The sequence below is a fragment of the Schistocerca serialis genome, chromosome 4, assembly GCF_023864345.2.
Source record: "Schistocerca serialis cubense isolate TAMUIC-IGC-003099 chromosome 4, iqSchSeri2.2, whole genome shotgun sequence".
NCBI lineage: Eukaryota > Metazoa > Arthropoda > Insecta > Orthoptera > Acrididae > Schistocerca > Schistocerca serialis.
Window position 1 is genome coordinate 558,325,794 of NC_064641.1, and position 25,326 is coordinate 558,351,119.

Genomic DNA, 25,326 nt, shown 5'->3' on the forward strand with positions numbered 1-25,326 from the left:
TCTCCAGAGTACCACCATTTGATTCCCAAAAGGCATACAACGTTGTTCTGTACTATCATTAAGTGAACAAAATGTGAGCTTAAGTATCAAACCAGATCTGTGAATGGCTTCAGGACTTCCTTGCAGACAGAACTCAACACATCATTCTAAAAAGAGCAAAAGTGACAGATGTACTGGTAATTTCATGATTGTTTAATAGGCATGAAGGCACAACAGAAATGCTAAATTCCAGTGGCAGATGCGGAAAGGTTTACTGTTGGAAATTAGAGCTCATACAGGTGTTTACCAACACTCATTCTTCCCACTCACCACTTGTGAAAAGAAGAGGGAAGGGGACAGAAGATAGCAGTACTACAAGTAACGTCCACCATACACTGTAAGATGGCTTGTTGAGTGTAGATGTAGATGCAGACATAGAACCTTTGTCTTTACTTAGAAGGGGTTATGACTTTAAGGACAATGATTTCGATTTTTTAGTTTCTAGAGACATATTTTGTTTGGAAGACTGTGACTTCAGAGCATTCGCAAGTACAAGTATTTTCGCTTAACACTGTGTATGAGTTTGGGTTGAGGCACTGCTCTTTGTTATTTTATGATTCATGTGTTTCATGTGCCTTTAATCTGCATTCATCACTCAAAGCTTTACTGTGACAACTGTGAACTGAATGTCCAAACTTTCCAGTCCGAGCTGCTGGAAATGATGGTCATGTGTGCGTAAGACATGGAGAGGGGCAGTCCGCTCCTGAATTGATTCAAAGAGCCAGATCTTTCTAAAGAGTGGATGAGGGATGATTCAGAAAGAATGAAAGGTAGCTTATCTAATTTCAAAATGTGTCTCTGGTGGCTGTAATTAGTGGGATGAAAATTCTACTCTAGGCTGCTGAAATGGCACTCTGCCCCACATCCACACATGTGTTTTTTAAATCTCTGTCCGAAGTTACAGTATATAGAGGTTGAATTCAGACAGTTGCTGCCTTTTTTTTTTTTAATTCTACATGCTTTTTATTTGATCATCTGCCATGTTGGTTTCATCATAGTTGATCATGTTGCTAGGTGGAAAATTTTCCAGCTTTGCCTTGATATTGGAGAAAAACATCTTAACAGTCTCTTGGTTCACTTCTGCACGTGCTCGTTTAATATTTTCGCTTAAGCGAATGGAAATATCTTCTGACTGTCGTTTGAGGAGTAAATGCACCCATTCTTCTCCTGGCAAATTATTATGAAATTTCTTCTCATTTCGGCCAGATTTATCAAGGTACCCTTTAGGTAAATATCTAATATTCAATTTAGTGAAGGGAAATCACCAATGTGCAGCCCTCAAGATACCTTGCTTCAATATTTCTTCTTCTTCTTCTTCTTCTTCTTCTTCTTCTTCTTCTTCTTCTTCTTCTTCTTCTTCTTCTTTATTTAGCACTGGCTGTCCTCCCATTTTTTTCGGATGTGCTTCCAGCACCTTATTTTGTAGGGTTGATTTAGGTGTACCATACAAATCACACGATAATTTACCACTCTGAATATCACGAACAGTTTTATCTAAAAGTTTCGGGTCATAATTACACCATACTGTAGCACCTCTCCTGGTCTGACACATTCTTGGCATTGTCCGAAATCACCCCACACAGTAAAAATTTTTTATAAAAACCATCGTTATTTTATAACTTTGCACGAGAAACTTGTACAGAAATTGTCTCAATGCTGTTAGCTACTGAGCGCGTAGACAATTACGGTTACAATAACTTCCCGCTCGGTGCAACGACAGAAAGTTTCCACTTTACGATAATGCATGGATTTTTAACACTGAGACTGTTTGTCAGTTATTCACCTAGGGAAACAAATGACGCAAAATAAAAGTTGTGGAAGCTATAAATGCAATCTTGCGCTTAAAATAACTGGCGCACGGATGTTGAAATAAGTAACTCTTTGTTTCTATGCAGTGGCAAAGAGCAAATAAGCCATACTGTCCGAATTCGCCCTGGTGTTCGAAATCACCCCGTTTGATGGTACTTAAAAAAAAAAAAAAAAAAAAGCATAATATTTTTAATATGATAGGCTGCTCTTCTCTCTGCATGTATTAGGTATTTGATTGTTATACACTCTTGGTTGGAATTATTGCTTTTCTTCGGTCGTCTTAAATATCTTCTGCCCACTGGGTAATAATTATCACCAATTTTTTTCAACTGTTGACTTCCATTCTTTTAATATAATCCCTCCAGCTGTTTCCGTATTCTTTAATCTGCTCATTTATGTTTTCCACTCTCAGTACTTTTCAGAGGGTCTATACAAGGGCGATATGGAAATGCAAGAGGATGTAGATGAAGATGAAACAGGAGATACAATACTGCATGAAGAGTTTGACAGAGCACTGAAAGACCCGAGTCGAAACAAGGCCCCAGGAGTAGACAACATCCCATTAAAATCCCCAAGAAAGCAGGTGTTGACAGATGTGAAAATTACCGAACTATCAGTTTAATAAGCCACAGCTCCAAAATACTAACACAAATTCTTTACAGACGAATGGAAAAACTGGTAGAAGATCAATTTGGATTCCATAGAAATGTTGGAACACTTGAGGCAATAATGACCTTACGACTTATCTTAGAAGAAAGATTAAGGAAAGGCAAACCTACGTTTCTAGCATTTGTAGACTTAGAGAAAGCTTTTGACAATGTTGACTGGAATAGTCTCTTTCAAATTCTGAAGGTGGCAGGGGTAAAATACAGGGAGCGAAAGGCTATTTACAATTTGTACAGAAACCAGATGGCAGTTATAAGAGTCGAGGGGCATGAAAGAGATACAGTGGTTGGGAAGGGAGTGAGACAGGGTTGTAGCCCCTCCCCGATGTTATTCAATCTGTATATTGAGCAAGCAGTTAAAAAAAAAAAAGAAAAATTCGGAGTAGGTATTAAAATCCATGGAGAAGAAATAAAAACTTTGAGGTTCGTCGATGACATTGTAATTCTGTCAGAGACAGCAAAAGACTTGGAAGAACAATTGAACGGAATGGACAGTGTCTTGAAAGGAGGGTATAAGATGAACATCAACAAAAGCAAAACGAGGATAATGGAATGTAGTCGAATTAAGTCGGGTGATGCTGAGGGAAGTAGATTGGGAAATGAGACACTTAAAGTAGTAGATGAGTGTTGCTATTTGGGGAGCAAAATAATTAATGATGGTCGAAGTAGAGAGGATATAAAATGTAGACTGGCAATGGCAAGGAAAGTGTTTCTGAAGAAGAGAAATTTGTTAACATCGAGTATAGATTTAAGTGTCTGGAAGTCGTTTCTGAAAGTATTTGTATGGACTGTAGCCATACATGGAAGTGAAACATGGACGATAAATAGTTTGGACAAGAAGAGAATAGAAGCTTTCGAAATGTGGTGCTACAGAAGAATGCTGAAGATTAGATGGGTAGATCACATAACGAATGAGGGAGTATTGAATAGGATGGGGGAGAAGAGAAGTTTGTGGCACAACTTGACTAGAATAAGGGATCGGTTGGTAGGACATGTTCTGAGGCATCAAGGGATCACAAATTTAGCGTTGGAGGGCAGTGTGGAGGGTAAAAATTGTAGAGGGAGACCAAGAGATGAATACACTAACCAGATTCAGAAGGATGTAGGTTGCAGTAAGTACTGGCAGATGATGAAGCTTGCACAGGATAGAGTAGCATGGAGAGCTGCATCAAACCAGTCTCAGGACTGAAGACCACAGCAACAACAACAACAACACTTTTTCAATTCTACATTCACCCTCCCATCAGTCAGAATGTACCCAGCTATTCTTCTTAGCAATTGGATCGCTAATGTTTGTATTCTGATTGGAATGAGTGTTTCTGCTGTGTTGTCCAGCAAGAGCTTCAAAGTCTATGGAGCAGAAGTTATTATGAGCAGTGGTGACGCAACAATGAGACTGATCACTTGGACTGTGATGCCGTCCTGTACAGTAAATTCTGAGCTGAAGGATTTCTCAGACAGGGTTGACAGCTCAAGAATGAATTTACCTCCACGAAATACTCAGTAAACCTATGTTTTGTTTATGGTTCAATGAAGATTATTACCAAAATCAAGTACTGGTTTAGGTCCTTGGTTGGGACAATGAGATCAGCAGCAGTTTCCACTTTGCCTACTCTTCCCTAGATCACACAAGCTTCTCCATAGAGCATCTGGCCTTTATGTTTTAGATCAAGAATTAGTATGTGTTCATAATCGTTGCTCTCACATTGATTGACTGTGTTTGCTTTCTGCTTGTAATCAGTTTTATTTTGAAGGGTAGAAGTTCATTTGTAAGTCCGATGTGCAATGTCTCCAAGATTAATGAACTGTTTTAGCTCTTCTATTAGCCAGGGTGCAGGCTTTCCCTTTGGGTTTCTCATCTTTGGGGGAGCATATTTATTTTTTCCCTTTGTGTTTCTGATCTTTGGAGAAGCATATTTGCAATAAGAGTTAGTTCGGCAGTAAATCCAAGGTTATGAAATCCACAAGCGAAGAAATTCATACCCGGAATATCAGCTCGCAACATCATATTCATGATGCACTCCTTAAAATATGCAAGGAATAAACTGTGCCAACATAAAGAGACTTGAAGTGTATCAGTGTACCTGAACTTGCAGCAGAGGTGCAAGATGACTTCCATATCACTCCTGGGCATTTCTGCTTTTGAACGGCTTTCACTAACACACAAATGACTTCTACCTTTACCTCCATGAGCTTCCTTTACACCAAAGTTCTGCTTGATTTTCCATACGAGAATACCCTCAACACTTGAAACTACGGACATGGCAGTCCTGTAATATTTGTAGCCGTTTCTTCAATGTATGGTTTCGTGAGCTGTAGTTCCAGTTCTTCAAGAAAAAGTCATTGCTTATTAGGTTCTTTCTTACTCCAGTCTGGGAAGTTAAAAAGAAAAATTGTGTACAACTATTTAACGCTGCAATGCCCACAACAGTATAGAAAACAGACAGCGGCCGCCATCTTGTAGCCCTCTTAGTTGAATATTTCCTCACCCTTTGATCTATTGTATCAACACCACCTTTAGTCTCATTATAATATAAATTTATAACTGTTTCCTCCTTAACATCAGTAGGTGAACCAACTGCAGCGTCATAATGTTCAGATGATAGAAACAGCAGATCTCTTTTGTTTTTTTCATGGGGGTTATAAGAAACAATTGTGACTGGAGTATTTCCAGTACTAGAATCATTGAAAGCGAATTTACTAGAATATAATTCTCGTCTTAAGACTTTTTCAGTTCTTGAGGTATATGTGTCCTATTAGCTTGTAATGTTCTCATAAGAGTTAGCTTGTGATTCCTACATAGATCTTCGGCCAAATCAAGTGAATTGTAATATCTATCTGTAGTGACATTTCGCCCTGAATTATGTATAGGAACCACCAAGTGTTTGACCATAACTGCAGTGGTATTTGATTGTTGTGTACCATCATTTCTTTTCCCAGCGTAAGGCTCCAGGCTGTTAACATACATGGTTTTAGTGTCTGTGAGCATTTGTATAAGTATACTGTTTTTCCTTCATGAAGACCATGAAGGGACACCTGCCAAAATTCATTCACGTTATCAAAAACTTCTGTCCGCCCCCGGTAGCTGAATGGTCAGTGTGACAGATTGTCAATCCTCTGGGCCAGGGTTCGATTCCCGGCAGAGTCAGGGAATTTTCTCCGCCCAAGGACTGTGTGCTGTCCTGTCATCATCATCATCATCATCATCATCATCATCAACTGCAGGCCGCCGATGTGGATTCAACTTGAAAGACCAGCACCCAGCAACTGGCCTGCCCAACAGGCGGCCCTAGCCATACGATTAAATAAAATCAAAAACTTCTCATATTGCAGTAAACTTATTAGGTTTCCTGCAATCGCTTTATGACACTCTGTCGTCAAATCTTACTATTTTAGTACGCTGCTGGAATGTGGTTCGGCTCGTGGTAGCAGTATAAACAAACATTCCTGATGTGTGGTACCATAAATTTGTAGCAGATAACTTACTGCCATTTTCCTTCCCCATATTAATAAGTAGCCCTATATATGCCATGAATTCAAGTCTGTCTGTCTTGGGTATTTTCTGCCTAATGCCTCTTCATTGGTATGCTTTATTATGATGTTGACAATTTCTGGAGACAAAAACTTTTCAAACGATTCTCTTATTGTTCCTACTTTACCTTTGTCTCTTATGAATTGCCTTCCTGTCACTATGTTTTGTGCTACTCGTCTTTTAATGCGAGGAGGTTTGGAGCTATAAATTTTTCCAATGCTTGTAATATACTTGTCACTAACCTTGTAAGTGTGTTGTCATCAGTTTCAGGTGCCCAGAGTGCATCTTCAGCACCTGTAGGTACTCTCCTATCACTGTCCATGTCCTAGCGCACAACACATTCCTCTTCAGATTCACTCACTACATTGTCAGTTTCCAAATTCAATTTGAAGCCCTGTAGATTCTTCCAAAATTTGTGGTATTTCTCCGTTAGTAAGTGACTGTCGATACATTTTCAATCGCAGCTGCATCTAACACTGGACTAAATGTCACTGAACAGGAAACGATAAAGAACCAAAGAGAAATGAATCTTTGTTGAGACCATTGTTGCTGTCAATGCAGAGAAATATAATGTCCATATGTTCTAAGGTCATGTAATGCTATTATTTGTGGAGTAAGGCGACCATTGTGGGAAATCTCATCGGCTACCAAGTGAGGAAGACTTTATGACCACCTCCCTGAAACTTAAATTTTCCCATTCAGATTAAACGAAAAATGTAAAACAATCATAGAATCTGGAGGAAGACTTCATTAAAGACAATAAATATTCTTACCAAAATTTTAAAAAATAAAGTACCTGGGTAGATTTCAATATTTTCAAGAGGTGGGTATAAAGTACCCTCCCCCCCCTCCCCCCCCTCCCCCCTCTCAGTATTGCGAGGGTTAAAGCTGTTCTTGAAACTTTGTTAACATACTTTCTTAGGATGGTTTACATGTACCTTCTAGAGTCTTTCAGCTCAGGTCCATCAGAATCTCTGTATCAAACAAACCTGTTACTATCTGCACTGGCCTTCTCTATATACATTCAATATCCCTCTTTGGTCCAGGTCCAAACACTTGTGTAATATTCTATAATTGGTTGCATGAGTGATTTGAAAGCAATCTCCTTTGTAGACTGATTGGTTTATTAATAGAATACTGGGGAAGTGCAAAGTCAACACCTGGCTTACCCACAACTGATGCCATTACAGCCAATACATTTTCATCATGAGTGGGGTTCCTACATATCTGTTCTAGGTAGTTTCCAGAGAAGGCATTTAGCAATGTTTCACAGGATGTCTTATTGGGGGAAGGGGGGGGGGGGGGGGGGGAAGTTATGTACAAGTGAACTGAGGTTTTCTCTAAAGTTCGGTTACATCAGGAGATGAGTCTGCTGGGTAACACAAGGATCCAACAATTTTATGTCCACCCTTGATGAACCTGAGTCCTGCCGAAACAAACTCACAGGCAGTGCCAATTTCTAGCTATTTGGATCTGTGTTTTTTGTCTAATGTGACAAATACACCACCTCCATTTCCCATTTGCCTATCCTTTCAACATAAACTCAAATTTTTCCCAAAAATCTCACTGCTATCAATTTCAGATTTCAACCAGCTTTCTGTACTTAGTATGATGTGAGCTTCACTGCTTTTCAGGAGCACTTCAAACTCTGGCATTTTGTTGTGAATGCTTCAGCAGTTAAACTACTTGGATTTTAATAAACGCGTCTATGGGAGAGTTTCATTCAATCTTACAAGGAAGCTTCTAGGTTTCCTCCAGCTATCATTATCTGGATTGGATGGAGAATCATCTAATCTAAAAAACTCTGTGTGCACCCCAAACGTATTTAGCTACCTGAGTAGCAGCCTCTAGTGTGTGGTGTACACCTGACCCATTTAGGGGGACTCTACAGTTCTCAATCCTATGGTGGAAGTCCAGGAAGTCCCAGCCTAGCTTGTCACAGAACCTTCAAAGTCTCTAGTTCAGTCCATTCACTTTACTCTGGACCAAAGGGCCACAATCAATTCTGGGACCAACACTGCAAATTGTGAGCTTCGTTGAAACACCGTGCACAATGTTGGTCTTCTCAACCTTCTCTGCCAGCCGCTCTAATGACCACAGTATGACTCAGAACCCAGACGACAGGCATAATTTATTCCAATGGGCACCACAACCTGCAGTTGGTTGCACCATGTTCCCTCAATGGCTATTATAATAGCCTCTTCAACCCCATGCACATACACCGAGTGCACCTCGTGTCCCTTACTGCCATGTTCCTAAGGGGTACCATCACTCGCCATATGTTTGAACTGCTAATGATTAATAGACCCCCTAGCCTTTTGTATTTGCCTTCTCTTGACATCAGACAACACGTTTCCCCAAAACAGGTGAAGTAAGTCCCATTGGCTCAGTTTCAGTGAAAATCAGCACCTCAAACTTGGTGAGGGGGATTGGTATAACACCCTGAGTCCTTCCTGGTCCCCATCCACACTGTACAGGACACCCAGATCTACCAGTGACATGCCACTTGCAGTCAAGTGGATGAGTTATGACAGATCCTGTACTTTCTGCAGAGGAGACAGTTCCATAGGTATTTGAGGTACCTCTGCTAACAATAGCACAGGTACACAGCTGTCGGGAGCTTTTCCAACACACCTTTTCGCAGCAGCTGTCAATAGTTTGACAGTAGTCAGGGCGATTTCCAGCTGCTTATGAATGTCGACTAACTCATAGTGTGTGCGCTTTGGCTGGTTCATGTATTACAGAGCAGTGAACAAATAACTTTAAATTAAGCCCACTGTTATCTTTTAATCTGTTGAGCTAAAAAGTTGCTCATCAATACATATTACAAAAGTAAGTGAACAATGTGTGTGCTGCTAAAACTCAGAAAAGAAGGGCATGCTTTTGAAGACAAAAGGGCTAAGAAGTTTCACCACCTAGAAATTTCTAGAACATTCCAGAACATTTGACAGAACTCCAGATCATTTGAGAGCATTTCATAACATTCCAGAATGTTTGAGAACATCGCAGAGCATCCCAAATCAAAGTGGAACGTTCCAGAACTCTCTCAAAATGTTGTGGAATGTTCTGGAACTTTGTGAACTATTCAAAACCTTTTTGGTATGTTCTGTAAGTCACCAGAGATGGGGCTACCCATTGGTAGGGGTATACAAAGCAAGACCTGTCATGGGTTCAAATTTCAGTTTCTTATCAGTGATGAACGGAGGAACCAAAAGAGTAGTGCAGCAAGTGAATAAAAACAAACAGTGAAGTGTGTGTAGTCAAAGTGACACAGTAACTGTAGACAAATGGAAAATAAAGTGTGAAAAGTGTACTGAGTGTATTTTTTAATAAAAAGTTGATTTGGTTTACATTTTAAACAACGCCCAAATGTAAAAGAAGAGGAGATCTTGCCAATTCTGAAGCAAAACAGACAAAACAAAAAGAACAGAAAAAAATAAACAGAGAAAGAGTGCAAAGCACATTTAAGTTTCCAACAAATGAGAATGAACACCATGAGAAGCAGCGAAACTGAAGAGCAACAAAAGGAACGGATTGAAGAGTCAAGAATTGCAACGCAGTGATTTATTATAACATTATAAGACTGTGAACTCTAACCACCCATGAAAATATCACCTTACAACAAGCGCAGATGATGACAAAGAAATAGCACAACCTAACACATGAAGCATTCCACCACAACCCGAGAAAACAAAATAACAAACACAAACATGTTGTAATCGGAGAAACTGATAACACCTAGCAATTTTGCAAAGTGAAAAAATTCAGTAGAGAAACACCAGGACCTGTTGCGTGAATGGAAAAATTCTATTACCACTACTGGAAGCACCTCCGCGAGATCACATGGGTAACACGAAAGTTGGTTTAATGCATCTCACACAGATGAAGTTGCCATTGTAATTGTAGCCAATGAAAACATAAGCTGTGTCATAACTGTACAATGAAGAAGTGAAGGACTGCAATGCATTGCAGACACACCATTCATATGGTGCCCTCCAACACCCACTAATAATTCTACACAGAGGGGACAGATAGTTTAATGTGAAACAAATCCAACCTGAAACAGGCATAGACACAAACGAAAAAGTCGCTTACAAGGAGTTCTATATTTACCACTTAATGATCAGATACAATGAAAGATACAATGACATTCTCAACACTCGCTGTTAATTCCGGCAACTCCTAGTAGTATGTATGAAAAAACAGAAGTGAAATTTGTACATATATACCCCCGATAAGAAAATGAAAAATGTTATTTATAAAGAAGTCTTGTAACTAGTTAGAATATGTTTCGAATAAAATTTTTTTACCTCTTATACTTTACAGGTTATCCTTTTATTTCGACTACCACACAATCTGATATGAACTTCCTGAGCAAAGCCACGTACCCCAGCTTGTTTTCTACTAGAATTGAAGCAAACAAACAAAGAGAGATTTCTATTCAGGCAACAAAAAACCCATAGTAAAAATTACTAGTTTCCTAAAACGTTTTGGGGTTAATTACAGTTGCTAACAAACTTGAAAACAGAGTTAATTAAGGATAAATGTAGATAATATATAGGGCTATTCTCTGTATGGGAAACCTAGATGTAATGCAATATGTTAGCTAGAATAACTGCTACAGTAACTAAATCATGAATGCTGATTTGCTATAAATTACTCACAGATTATGCAAAGAACAATGGTAGCTTCCGAAAATTCTCAAAAACACATTTTTATTTGTGTTGTTATACAACAAAATTCAGTGGTGATATATTCTTTGGCAGTAACTGTGAACCACAAATGCTGATTTGCTATGAAATATGTTACGTTTCCAAAACACTCATACCAGTAAGTTTTGTAAGCATCCAAAAATTCTCAAAAATAACCTACTTCTCACGTAATTATACAATAAAATTATCGAACAATCTGCACAATGATAGGACTATTGTTCTCCAAAATTTTAAAAGAGTACAAATAAATTTAAGCCTACAATTGACAATAATTGTAAGAGTTTATCCCGGCGTTCATGAATATATTACAAAACAAATGAGTATAGATGCAATGAATGAAAGATTATGCACAAGTGACACGGACAGTAAAATATGTGAATCTAGAATTTCAAATGCAAGTACACATGATCTCACACAAATGAAAATTCTGACGCCGGCTTTATACATAAATAAATGTGTACTGCACAGATTTTTCACTTGGCTATTTCTGTGCACACTTCTACACTGGCATGCCGAAGAAGAACACTCAAAATCACTAAAAACTATTCACCAGGACACTGCACAAGGGAACTTAAACAAGCAAAATATGAGCTGAACCTCCACACTTGGATACAAGTATTTGGAAAGAGAGTTATTAACAAACATCATACATACACCATACTAAAAAAATATTTTTTTTAAACAGGATACAATAACAATGAGTATCAACTAACAGAAAGTTTTATTTTACACACCTCCCTGGCAGCACCAAATCCAAACTGTGATTCTGCAAAATCTTCTTCACCTCCAAATGCACCAGTATTGAACCCTGCTTGGCCAAATATTTTACGAAAGAGTTCCTCTGGGTCTATTGTTGAATGAAAATTCCAGTGCTGTTCAAAGCCCTGGCGACCAGACGCTCCAGGACCACCCATCCCCATTTGTTCTGAAGTTGCACCCCATGAATCATATTGTTTCCTTTTTGTGTCATCACTGAGTACCTGAAATAATAAATATGTATGGTTAATGTAATGAAACTCAACACCTCAGTATAGGTTCTTCTAAATAAGCAACACACTGATAAAATTTGTCTCATTATTGATATCATATGAAGTGAAAGAAACACACTACTGCAGTTTTCACAATTAGGTTCCACAGTTAAGTTTTAGAAATGAAAAACAAATTAATCGGCTGAAAGAGGAGCAGTGGTAGAACAATAGTTTGGATACCAGTCTAACTGGCATACTTTTACTCAACAATGTCTAGTGAAAGCAATGCAAATATTAGGTGTAATATTATCTGTGCTGTCAACAACCTCAAGCAGATTAAAAATGATAGCAACAGTCTCCTGTCAAGTCATCTGCCTCTTCTCATTCAATAGATCACTATGGAAAAAGTAACAACAACCTTATGCACAAATTTTAAGATTACGCCAAAGACAAAACTACAGAGTTCCAGATATTCAATCAGGCAGCTATACATTTTCAGCAAATGACCCAAGACAAGCACAGGAAAAGTATTTTAAATGTTTTATTGGAAAATTGCCTCTACAATTAGGACACTAATGTATTAAACCGAGTCTGAAAAATTACTTTAAAGGAAAGGAAAGTTAGTTGTTCTGAAACCATGGCCAGTTGTACCTCATCGTTTTGTACGTACGCGCGTGTGTGTGTGTGTGTTTTAATTAGAGTTGACACTATACAAAAAGCCTTAAAAAACTTGAAGATCAAAATCTAGCTGTAGAGCTATTAGGACCATGGAGGAATTAGACCATACATGAATTTAGCGAAATGTAGGATTACTGTACATCTAATAAAACAAGCAATGCAAGAAAAAGAGAGATCTCAAACGTCAGAGTGATGTACATGTAATAAGACAGGTGTACAATCTCAGCTGCATGGAGACAGACAAGACAAGACACACAACACTTTGTGGTAGAATAATTTCACTCCCTCTGCCCACCAATATATGCTTGAAATCTCTTTCCTGTTTTGATTAAGTGGCAAGAGTGAGGTGTTGTCTACATGCGGACATCTGTATCTGCTTCTGAAACTCATTCTATAGCCTGAATATAATAGAAGGAAGCCATTGGTTGCGAAAGCTAGAATTTTGTGTGTATGTTTGTGTTTGTTTGTGTGTCTATCGACCTGCCAGCGCTTTTGTTTGGTAAGTTTCATCATCTTTCTTTTTAGATATATCATTCTATAGCCTGATATACATGAAAAACTATCAATTTGTTCACATAATATTTGTTGTTCTCTCTTTGTGTCAACTGACACTGAACAATAAAGAGGCAAAATAGCCTCCACCACCAACATGAAAACTGAAATAAATGCCAATGTGTGTGCTACAGATAGTATGGATGTAAAAGTACTATTGCTTGGTGTTTAATTTCATACACTGAGTTTTGCTACAGTATAGCACACCTGCATATGTTTTGCTATACGCTCACCTTCTATCAGTGTGTACTCAGCTAACATTGATACACCATTGTTAACTGTGCATCCAACATCAGATTCATATAATTAAAAGGCTTAAAGTAAACTGGGAATATCTTGCTGTAGAGTGCAGGAAGTATTATTCAGTAATCAAACTGTTTCAATAGAAAACTATTTTTTGACACAAAGTGAGGACACAAGTTGACCATTTGCTCTACAAATATAGAGAAGAATGAAAGGTTCCTCAAGTGTTATTCTATGTCAACCCACATAGGGCTCCCTGCTCGACCAATGGGGATTTCGACGAAATTTTATGTGAACATTCAAAAAAAATGGTTCAAATGGCTCTGAGCACTATGGGACTCAACTGCTGAGGTCATTAGTCCCCTAGAACTTAGAACTAGTTAAACCTAACTAACCTAAGGACATCACAAACATCCATGCCCGAGGCAGGATTCGAACCTGCGACCGTAGCGGTCTTGCGGTTCCAGACTGCAGCGCCTTTAACCGCACGGCCACTTCGGCCGGCTATGTGAACATTCACATGTCCACAATGAACACTGGTAAAGTTTAATGTTTGTCAAGCAATACTGGCTGAAATACAGTCACCTGTTTGACTCCAAGTGTGACTTTGCAAAGAGCGAGTCTGAATTACTTGTAAATTTGTGCTGTTATATCTTGGGCAATATTACATCAAAAGAAATGAAATTTTGTCATCCTGTGTTCTCTTACAAATAATAATGAAAAGAGTTTTACAAGCCGTATTTAGCCAGAAAATTACAGGCAAAATTGCCCACAAACTTCAAAGTTTGGGACTAAAGGCTCAACGAACACGAAGCATGGCGTATAGTAACCTAACAACACAAGATTCTCAAATATAAAGTTTCATTTATGTAGCACTTTCCAATATTGAATAAATGAAATGAAAAGTTGAAGATTTTTTACACGCCTGCTGAGCATGAAACTTAATATACAATAGGCCAGTAGCTAAAGGAAGTGGAATATAAAATTTCATTCACCTACTATTTTCCAATGATCCACAAATTCATCAAAAATATAATAATTTTTGTGAAAAGGTGAAAATAGTTTATATTTGACATTTCATTTAGAAACACAGTTTTCTGCCAAATTTTGAAAACCAATCTTATGTATGTTTTAGGAACACCCTCCAATCCCCCTTCGAATAAAATGAAGCAAATTTGTAAGAACAATCACACTGTGAATAAAGTTTTAACTTTGACTTCTTACATCTCATTAATTAAAGACATGGTTAACGTGAAACTCTGGACACAACTTAGCAACATAAGGTTTTTCAATATAAAATACCATTCACATACTGTTTTCCAAATTTCTACAAAATCAGCTCAAATTTGACTTTCGCAAAAATTACAAAAACAGATAATGTTCATTTTTTTTTTTTTAGAAATTCTGTTCCTGCAATTGTTTTCAAACTAATCAAAGTCAGAACGAGCTTTTTTCAAGCATTCAGAAAAAGACATTTGATTTTCCAGTATGTGCAAACAATACCAGAAAATGATGGACAAATTCGAGGGAATGCACCACAGCAACAACCCACGTTGCAGTAACCTGCTGACTGTGTTTTGTTGAATATTTTTTTATCTGTATATTGACTAGTAACATCTCACCATATTGTGCTGGTCCACAGGGACATTAACAGTATACACCCGATCACATGTTACATGCTGCCTGCCACGGAAACAGCTGAATTAAATCATCAATAGTCTTCCAGCAATGAACAGAGGAAATAACGTACTTAACAAATGGCTTTGTAAGCAGGCAGGTACCCCCAAAAGGCTTTGGAACCTAAATTAAGAAACCAAATTACAGGCTTTAGAACCTGAATGAAGAAACCGACCCTTGGTTGGGATGGCACAGCTATCCAGCGTTATCCCTATGACTATGGGTTTGCCGATTTATGTTCTTGAGCCCGTAGTGACAACGTCAACAGGAACCAATGCAATACTGCGAGCGATTGTGTATCAATATACAAATAAAAAATATATGCAACAAAACATAGTCGATAGTTGCTGCAATGTGCCTTGCTGCACTTAATACATTCCCTAAAATTTGTCCATCATTTTCTGATATTGTTAGCGCACAATGGAAAAATTGAACATGATTTTTTGAATGCCTGAAAACATGCTCTTTCTGATTATGATCAGTTCAAAAACAATTACAGAAAACATATTTCTAACAGAAAATAGAATGTGATCTGTTTTTGTAATTTTCACAAAAGTCAAATTTGAACTGATTTTGTAGAAATATGGAAAGCAATATAAGGAAGATATTTTATACTGGAAAACCTTATGTTGCTAAGTTGTGTCCAAAGTTTCATTTTTACTGAAGTATCTGCAGAAGCAAAACAGAAATGCGGAAAACACAAGTCCGAAAACAATTTATTGGACTCACCAAACCAAAACTGCAGATCGTCACAAATGTAAAATAACGAATAATAATAGAAAAGACCCGAATCTTAATGGGACAGATCATAATCAAACAATTCTACAATGTCAAGATGTTTGTTGACTATACCAAGTCCATTAGCAAGAGATTGGACAGCTAGAGGAGGGGTCCAGCCGTGGCGGCCGGGATGGCAGCTCGGTATACTTCCAAGCGGTGTGTCGGACTGCCCTTTGAAAGTAGTGCACCGCCTTATAAAGCCCATTTGGCGGATGTATCTGCCGGAACTATTTGCGATCACATGCCTGGCGTATCGAAGTAGTTTCTGGGCTAGTTGCGACTTGTGGTGAAGCTGTTCTTCAGGCTCTGCGAACAGGTGGCAGTCCTTGGCAGCCACTGCTAGAGACCTGGTGTTGAGTTATGTTGTGTTGTGGCCATTGGTAGATATTTGTGTTGACAACACATATGACGTAGGTTTGCCTGGTGAATGTACATCTTGTGATGCAGGCATGACGTGTCGGTTGGATGTGACATGGAATGCCAATGCAATAGGCCCTAAGATGCCTGAAGTGGGTGGCCACTGCAGAACCCCCCATGCCATCCACCAGGGTGAGTGAAAGGCTCATCTTGCCGTCAGGCCCTGTAGCCGTTGGCAACAGGAGACCGGGCAGGGGGGAGGGGGTGGGGTGGGTGAATGGCAGGCGAATGATCCACCTCCTGAGGTGTGACCAGCGGCAATGGCGGAGGTGGCAGTCGAGCAGAGAGAGAAGCACCATCATCCCTGAGGGCAGACAGCCCTGGAGATGGCGGAGGAGCCGCTGTGGACCACATGGGAAGAGGGGTTGATGAGTGACGAGACCCTGGCAGGGACCCACCGGGGATAATTCCATGTGAACACCATCACCGAGACTGGATCCTGCATAGGAACGGGCCCGCGAAATCGAAGTGCAAACGGGACCAAGGAGAAGCAGCAGGACGTAACGGGAACAGGCATCGAAGGGGTGCCGGCTGGTGCTGTTGACAAGAGGGACATGGCGCCACCATGCGGGTGATGGTGGCGTTCATCCCCCTCCAGTAGGAATCCTGGCAGGCAAGCTGCTTCGTCAGGACAACCCCCCAATGACCAAAGTGCAGGAGCTCCTAGGCCCGCTGGTGGAGGAAGGGCAGCAGCACAACTCACCACCGATCATTATCACCCAGACAGGTCCTGGCGGCAGAGCTCTGGCTGCAGCAGCTGACGACAGTCTGACGGCCACCCATGCTGAAAGTGGTGCATCAGCGCCTGGAGGGTCAGGTCTGCCATGCAACTAGCATGGCATCCAGCAGCAAATCAGCCACTGCCTCAGCAGCGGTGTCATTCAGGTGGAAGCAGGCAACAAAGTCAGCATCAAACTCACGGTCGGCCCCCACAGTGACGAGAGAGGAGATCTGGGTTGCCATGAAGAGCTGTGGCCCGAAAACGGATCCTGTAGGAATAGTCCACAAGAAACATGGCCCAGCGGTCGAGGCGGCAAGCAGTCCTTGTGGGGACAGCAGATGTAGCACTGAACAATGAGACCAGAGGCTTGTGATCGGTGTATAAGGTGAAGCGATGGCCGTAGATCAAATCAAGAAATTTCTTAAGCCCAAAGATGATGGCCAAGACTACCACCTCAATTTGGCTATAGCTATGCTGAGCCACTTTGGAAATGAAGGCCACTGTGAGCTCGACTCCATCGATGATGTGAGACAAGATGGCCCCCCTACCGTAGTCTGACGCATCGGCAACCAATGTGAGAGGCTTGGTAGGGTCATAAGGGACAAAGCAAAGCGTCAGAAGAGATTTCAGATGGTGGAACGCACTATCACAAGCCGGCGACCAGTCCCAGGTAACATTCTTAGGCAGGAGGCGGTGAAGGAGTTCCTCCAGAGGCAGCAGTTGCTGAATAGCCTCGATGTACTGAGGTGTCGGTCAAATGCCATTAGTGCTCAAAACATGGCAGAGGTAGGTCACGTGAGGAACAAAAAAAAAAAGGACACATTTCTCCTTGTTGCCGGCACCCTGAAGAACATGGAAGAGGCACCAGAGGTTCCAGGCTAAGTCTGGGGTGGAGATGCCAGTGAGTAAGATGTCATCAAGGCAGTTAGCCATCCCCAGAATGTATCTTGTCAATGTTTCCAAATAGTGCTGGAAGATGGGCAAAGCACTGACGACCCCGAACAGGAGGCGGTCGTAACGGAAAAGCCCAAAAGGGGTATTGATTACCAGGATCATTTTCGACGACTCGTCCAAAGACAACTGGAGGTAGACTTCCCGCAGGTCAATTTTGGGAAACATCTTGCAACAAGCCAAACTGGACAGGATGTCATCAACCATGGGTATGGGATAGGAGTCAATAACAGACTGAGCATTGACAGTGGCCTTAAAATCCCCACAAAAGTGAAGAGAGCCATTCGACTTTCGACTTCTCACGGACCATGATGGGTGTAGCCCAAAGACTATGGGGGACTGGGGTCAGGGTGCCCTGAACCTCTAGGCGAATAAGCTCCTTTTGTAGTCTGCTACAGAGGGCGAATAGTACCGCAGGCCTTGGGGAACTTCGAGACCACCGGAGATGTGGCAGAGACCCCCAGAGATGTGGCAGAGAATAATTGTGTGAAGTCATCTAGAAGCTACTGCAAGTGATTGTCTGCCAACAACGACTGGATGGCCAGACCAAGTCAGGTATCTTGAGGCCCAGTAAGGGAAGAAGATCCATTCCCAATAAGTTGGTGGCCTTGTGGGTAGCGATGACCAAAACCCGGGCTGTGACATTGTGAGTGAGGTACTGGACCCGAGCCAAAAACCACCTCTGTAGTCAGATGATGTCATTGCTGTAGCTCTTCAAGGAAGTATGAAACAGACGAAGAGGCGCTGAACCCAACTGACGGTAGGAATCCTCACTGATGGTGGCAGAGGACCCCGTATCTGCTTGAAAAGGCAGAGGAGTGTCGTCCACCCGTACAGTCAGAGTGATCGCTGCCGTTGTGTGCGGACAAACCAACTGCACAAAATAAACTGGCGGCAGCGAGTCCATCTCATCCACCACGGAGTCGGAGGCATCCAAAGCAGTGTGGTCCACGGACATCAACAATGCCAATCAACAGACCTTGACTTTGTGACCCTGCTTTCCGCATGCCGAAAAGGTTGCCCTCCGGAAGCGACAATCTTGCCTGTGATGTATGACAAAGCATTGACAACAGAAGGGCAACCGTTGTTGTTGTTGTTGTTGTTGTTGCTGCTGCTGCTGCCACTGCCAATGGTGCCAGTGGGGACTGGTGCCCTGGTCCTGGTCTTGGTCTTGGTCTTGGAGGGTGGGTGCGGCATCAGGAGGGGGCCCCCCAGTGGTGCTGCATCGGCTGAAGTGACTTGAACTGGCGTTGCGGGGAGCGGGCAGCGAAGAGCTGCGCCAGGGACTGCAGCATGGAAGCAGAGCGAAAGGACTACTTACGAGCATGGATGATAGATAAACAGGTGTCTCAAGAGGGATCTTTCAGCTTCAGAAGATCAGTCTGTAGAGTATCATCCAGGGCATGGACAAGAATCATATCACAAACGAGTGCTGAACCAAAAGATTGCTTGCAATGGGGGTTGCCACAGAAAAAAACGACAGTCACGGGATAGACCTTGCAGCGTAGCAATCCATTCCGTCTATGGATGCGTGGGAAGCTTTTCACAATAGAAGAACTTAAGAAGTGCCGCAGCCATGTGGACCTGAGAGTCAAAGTAATCCAATAGGTTGCAAGTCAACGTCTAAAGGTTCTGTATTGGGGTGCAACCGTTGCAGAAGGTAATAACTTCCAGACCCACATAGGCAAGAAAAAATGCATGACCTGAACATCGGCAGTGACATCATGAGCAATAACGTGTTGCTCCAGACAAGCCATGTAGTTGCCCCATGGCTCAATGGATTTGTTGAACTTTGGAAACGCAGGGGGCGTGGCACTGAGCCCAAGAAGCAGGGAAGCTGGGTGGGACCCCTGCATAGGCACCCTAAAGAGAGGAAAGCGGGCGGAGGGGGGGGGGGGGGGGGGTTAACATCACCTGTAAACGCTGAATAATGAGCTCGTTCGTTTGTTGCATACATTTCAACAGCGCTGTCACTCACACTGAGGGTTCATCAATACCTGGAATGCCATCTGCCATAGTAGACAACTACTGAGCAAATACGGGAAACTTGTAAACCAACTTGTCACTGCTGAAGTGGGATGCCGATGCAGTAGGCGCTACGATGTCTGAAATGGGTGGCCACAGCATTTATAATGTCTTTAATTAACAAGATATAAGAAGTCAAAGTTAAAACTTTATTTACAATGTGATTTTTCTGGTTAATTTGCTTAATTTAATTTCGTATTGTTAACTCGTGTTAGAAATTAAATCCACTGTTTGAGAGGGGAAGGGGGAGTGGGGGTGTGCTTGAAATATGTTTTCAATAAGACTGATTTATAAACTTTGATAGAAAACCATGTTTCTAAATGAAACCCTATTTTCACCTTTTCACAAAAATCATTACAGTTTTGATGAATTTGTAGACTACTGGAAAATAGTAGGTGAACAAAATTTTGTGTTTTACATCCTTGCCCTACCAGCCTTTGTGTATTAAGTTTCACATTCAGCATGCATTTACTCCACGAGATATAAGAATCTGTTACATTTTTTCATGCCTTGATTTTCGTACCCAACTTTGATTCAGTCTAGCATTGTTATCCCACATTGTATAATAAAAAAAACTTTTATTGCTGTTAAAACCACTGTTTTTCTAATGAGCCCAGTTTCTAAAGTTTCACAGCTCACAGTTTTTGCAAAATCTAGGTCTAAAATACTGGATTTTTGATGTTTTTATAAAAATCTTCAAATTTGCACTTGATTTTTACTGTATTGGAAAGTGGTACATACATGAAACTCTATATCTGATCTGAGGACTTTGTGTTGTTAGGTTACTACACGCCAAGTTTCACATTCATCATACCTTTTGTTCCTGAGATAAAAGATACAAATCTCTTAAATTTTTTGGTCAATTTTGCATGAAATTTTCTGGCTTAATATGGCTTGTAAAATTCTTTTCATTATTATCCTTAAGATAATACATAAAGTTGTATAAGATGGTCAAATTTCATTTCCTTCAAGATAATATATTACAGTTCAAAGCTGCCAGAAATTCACTCTCACACCACACAATGTTGAGCATGGAGTCAAACAGGTGACTATATCTCAACCAGTACTGTTTTGATGAGCATTAAACTTTACTACTGTTTATTTGGACGTGTGAATGTTCATATAAAATTTCATTGAAATCTGTGATGGCTGATCATGGAAATGTCCCAAAATAGGCAACTTGATAAGGAATGACCCTCAATTGAGCACTCTTTTACATAGATACGGCTTTGTTTGCTCAAAACCTACACTTGTGCGTAACACAAAATGCCTTAACATGTCCTCAGAGTTAAAGTCCATTCGGAAAAAGGCAACATAAGCTATAACCAAGATTTAGGAACCTAATAAAAGTATTAAAACTTTTATTACAGTCGCAAAAGCCAGTTGTAGCTTATATTACTTGTGTGTCATTTCATGTTAAATCACCCAGTTCATATCATCCACCAGCTTAGATTTTCATGAAACATATATTTGTTTATACTTTGAATGTAAGAACCTCTAAAAATTTTACTTCATCTCTGACTAGAACTTTTTTTATACTGAATTTTGAATATAGTGATCATTTGCCTCTGCAAGAATGTTCATGCAAAGAGGTACTTATCTAGACGAATACTCATAACTCAGGTGTATATCAAGCTTTTGTTTTGCAATTTTTTCAGGAGTTAAGAGAGGCATACAGATAACAATAATGTATTTATTTAAGCAGTAAAGTTACAAAGAAAATTATAAAAAACATTCATATAAGTCACTTTCAAATTTCTACAAAAATTACGAAGATGTTGAAAAACACTTATATTTCTCCTCCAACCTGGTGGGATGCTAGTTTTGGTCTTAAATAATTCCCAAGGTTGTAGGCTATCTAATAAAATAAAAATTTTAGTGGGTTTGCTGTGAATAGACACACAAATAAATCAGAAATCAAAAAAACTTTTTACTTTGATGAAAAACGTTTCCTCCCTAGCAAAGTTCATCTGGGCCTGCCACCCACTGCCTCAGATTTTCATGAATTTTTTTACTTATTGCTTTTGGTATGGTAATAACTGGTGTACAATTTCTTCCATATGTTTTAAACTGTTTTTGATGGAAAATATGGTAAAGTTTTCAGAAAGCTTAGACTGTATCTGAAGCCTCCCAGTTTGATTGCATTTATTAGCTAACTTTCCACATCTTGGTCAGAAAAAGAATTTAATAACTCCGTTCAACTTTTGATAATATATTAAATCAACTTAAATTGTTATGGCCCAAACAATGACTTCTTAAATATTCACAACACTTTTAGACAGAAATGTTATCTGCCCAGTTTTGTTATTGAAACTCAAATACGACATGATTAGAAACAAAAAACAGCACGGTTTTGACAGACATAGGATTTTCATTTATATATTAAAGTATTTGCAACAATGATCAGAAGATCTTTTAAAGCACATCACATAGACTGCTAAGCCTTAGTACATGTCTCACGTTTTGATACAACAATAAAAGCACAGAGCCAAAAGTTAAAATTTTCATTACTATTATCAACTTTATTTAGCGGTATTAATTGAGCATTTTTAAATGACCTTTACTATATGCAGACAAATGTTTGAATTTAAAACGTTAACGTTCAGCAGTGAAGATCCTTAGAGTTCTCAAGTGAAAGTTTAAATAACATCTCTGTTTCGAATCCATGTGAGAAGTTGGACTCTGTTAACTTCATACTGAAGTAGTACATTCTTCATAATGTGCTTGATTCAGGTACACCAACAGTACAAAAAATATTTACCAAAGGCACAAAACGAGAGTCTTCCTTCTCAGACCAAAAGAACGACACTGACAGTCCAGGTGGGTGGAAAAAAGAGTAGTTCAATATCTCCTCCTTCAATAGATTCTAGATGAAGGCAAATCTTCTAATTGAAGAATAGCTTTTCTCAATATATGTTTTTCCATTCCTCCCAATCCATCACACACAGATGGCTTGTAACAAAAATGAAAGTTTAGTGTCATTGGAAAAATAATTTTTTCTGTTCAAGCAAGTTTTTAAAGCTTTTAATACTTTTTTATCGAGCAGCACACCCATCAGTGAAATAACGCAGCTTCTTGACTTGTGGGCAGTGTTCAAGCAACCACTGAACCATTTCTTTCTGAACAGTATTTACAAATCCTACATTGTGGTCCATATCATCACTTATAAAGCAATGTTTTGCTATTATCAATTTATTTTCCTCATTTATCACATAAACACAAACAGGATGGATTATACAGCTGCTTCTTGCCCAGTGGTAACTCTGGATTTCATTCTGAATTACATAACTAGTTTTCGACAGTCTACTAACAGCATTGCTTTTTCTGGGGTTAGATTTTTCTTTCATATTTTTCAGGACACTTGCCTGACAGAGATAAATGAGTGTGGTTTAAGCACCCGTAATTTTGTTACTGACAAATCACTGTATTCATCAACAATTTCAGATTGCTTTACGAATTCAGTCCGATGATTCGTGTTAATCCACTTTCTGTAGTCAATATCATCATCATCATCATCATCATCATCTATATGTCAAAAATTCTAATTTTCATCATTAGAGCAATAATCACAGTGATTAAGAATGCAGTCGTAGTTTTCTGAGTCACATACAAGAAATTTTATAAGTTCTTTACATGTTTCTTGAATGTGTTCGCATCGAAAAGCAGTTTTACATTTAAGTGGATACCAGACACACACTGAATTAGTGCCTGCAGCACAAGCTAAAATACAACCACTTTGGTCTTAGTGAACACAATTTAAAAAAAAACAACGTTTATGTTTGGGTTCTCTCATTTAAAAGAATATTATAGTTTCCTTAGGTGGCATACACATTGAGTGCTAACTTTATCTTTTGCTCTTGGTAACATTTGAGTACATCCATCATTTTGGTAAAAATAAGTGACAATCTTTACCTTCTTTTTGCTTAGGAATTGATAAAATACCCATATCTGTTTTCAGTTTCCTTTTCTATTGAACTACAAACTAACATACATCGAATTCTAACATTATTTTTATTTCAACCGAGCGAGAGGAGCTAAAGTTAAATTCTTACATCATTTTTTCTTTTGACCTGACGAGAGCAGCTAAGGTTAAAGCTTGCATTTTTCCCAGCTCTCTTTACACCAGCCTGTTTTTCTTTCATTAACAATAACATGGCATCAAAATCTTTCACTTTCTTATCAATTTCATCATCCATTTTATTGTCCCTACTGTCAGAAATTTCAACACTGCGATCCAAAGCCTGGTACACTTTTTCTTCCAGAACTTGCTTCACTTTTTCTAGCTTTCCTTTGCCATACAAGACCTTACTGTGATTTGAAATGGAATAAGGGAGAGGGACCCAAATTGTATAAAGTTTTATTTGTATCCTTGATACTTTGACTTTTAGCACTGACTCATGAAATGTTACCTCCGGGTTACTGGCATCACATTCATTTCCATCACTGATTTCAGTTTTTTGTGCACAAATCATATCTTAAGGCATGTTGTACAAAGTTTTGTGCCTTGTTTGGCTTTGTTTCTCCCAGCACTTAATAATTTAAACAGAGCCAAACTTCCTGACTTCAAGGACTTTTTAATTGTCTGCCTGTGTATTTTGAAAGCATCACAACAAGTTCTTTGATGGCTTTCAAAAACCTGTAAGTAATAGCAACTATGATGTCAACATATAGCTCTTTCTCGATCATCTGGAAAGTTTATATTGGACTGTAACACTGCCAAATCTTGTTGGTTTTCACTCAAGTCTGAAAATTTTTGAGAAGTTTTTACTGAAGTCGGCAAACAAATATGGCCCATCTCCCAGAAAGACAAAAAGCAACTGGGTCCAAATGAACTGATTGTTGCAAGTCAGTGATGTTCAACAATAAATGACAGTGATGCTGCAGTGCTTTCATTTATGTACAGGTTTCAAGCAAGCTACTGCAAACACACAGAACACTGCATCACTGTGAGCTTTTGGTTAGCTGCACAGATAAATGCACTAATTATATTCTTTCAAAGATCACTTAATAGAATGAAATAAATTTTTCATACTTGGTCTACCTAGAATAATTGATATTTAAATATTCTAATTTGAGACCCCTAGTTCTGAGGCAGTGGGTGTCAAGACCTGGTTGAACTTACATGGAATTACTCGTTTTCTTCATAGTAAAAGCTTTTTTTTTTTATTTCCGATTTATTTGTGTGTTCATTTAAAGAAAACCCATTAATATTTTCATTTTACAAAACTTATAACCTAGATTCCCTGCAAGTTGGAGAAATGTGTTTTTCAATATCTTTGTAATGTTTCCAGAAGTTGGAAAGTGACCTATCGTACATTAATATTTTTTGTAATTTTCTCTGTAACTTTACTGCTTAAATAAATACATTATTTTAAATGAAAGCCTCTCTTAACTTCTGAAAAAATTCAAAATCAAAAGCTTCGTACACACCTGAGTTATGAGTGTATGTACCACTTTGAATGGACATTCTTGCAGAACCAAATTATCAGAACATAAGTATAATGAAAATTCAAAATAAAAAAAAAGTTTTAATCTGAGACAAAAAAGAATTTCCCGA

At 39.4% G+C, this 25,326-nt stretch overlaps 1 protein-coding gene across 2 annotated transcripts in view; it reads right to left on the minus strand.

The window, feature by feature from the left end:
• Positions 1 to 25,326, minus strand: part of LOC126475292 (protein tumorous imaginal discs, mitochondrial-like) — a 121,934-nt gene that overhangs the window by 62,784 nt on the left and 33,824 nt on the right. For both annotated transcript variants that reach the window (XM_050103054.1, XM_050103055.1), the window contains exon 3: positions 11,492 to 11,737. In XM_050103054.1, the coding sequence (XP_049959011.1) occupies positions 11,492 to 11,737 (246 nt within the window). The remainder of the gene's footprint in view (positions 1 to 11,491; positions 11,738 to 25,326) is intronic.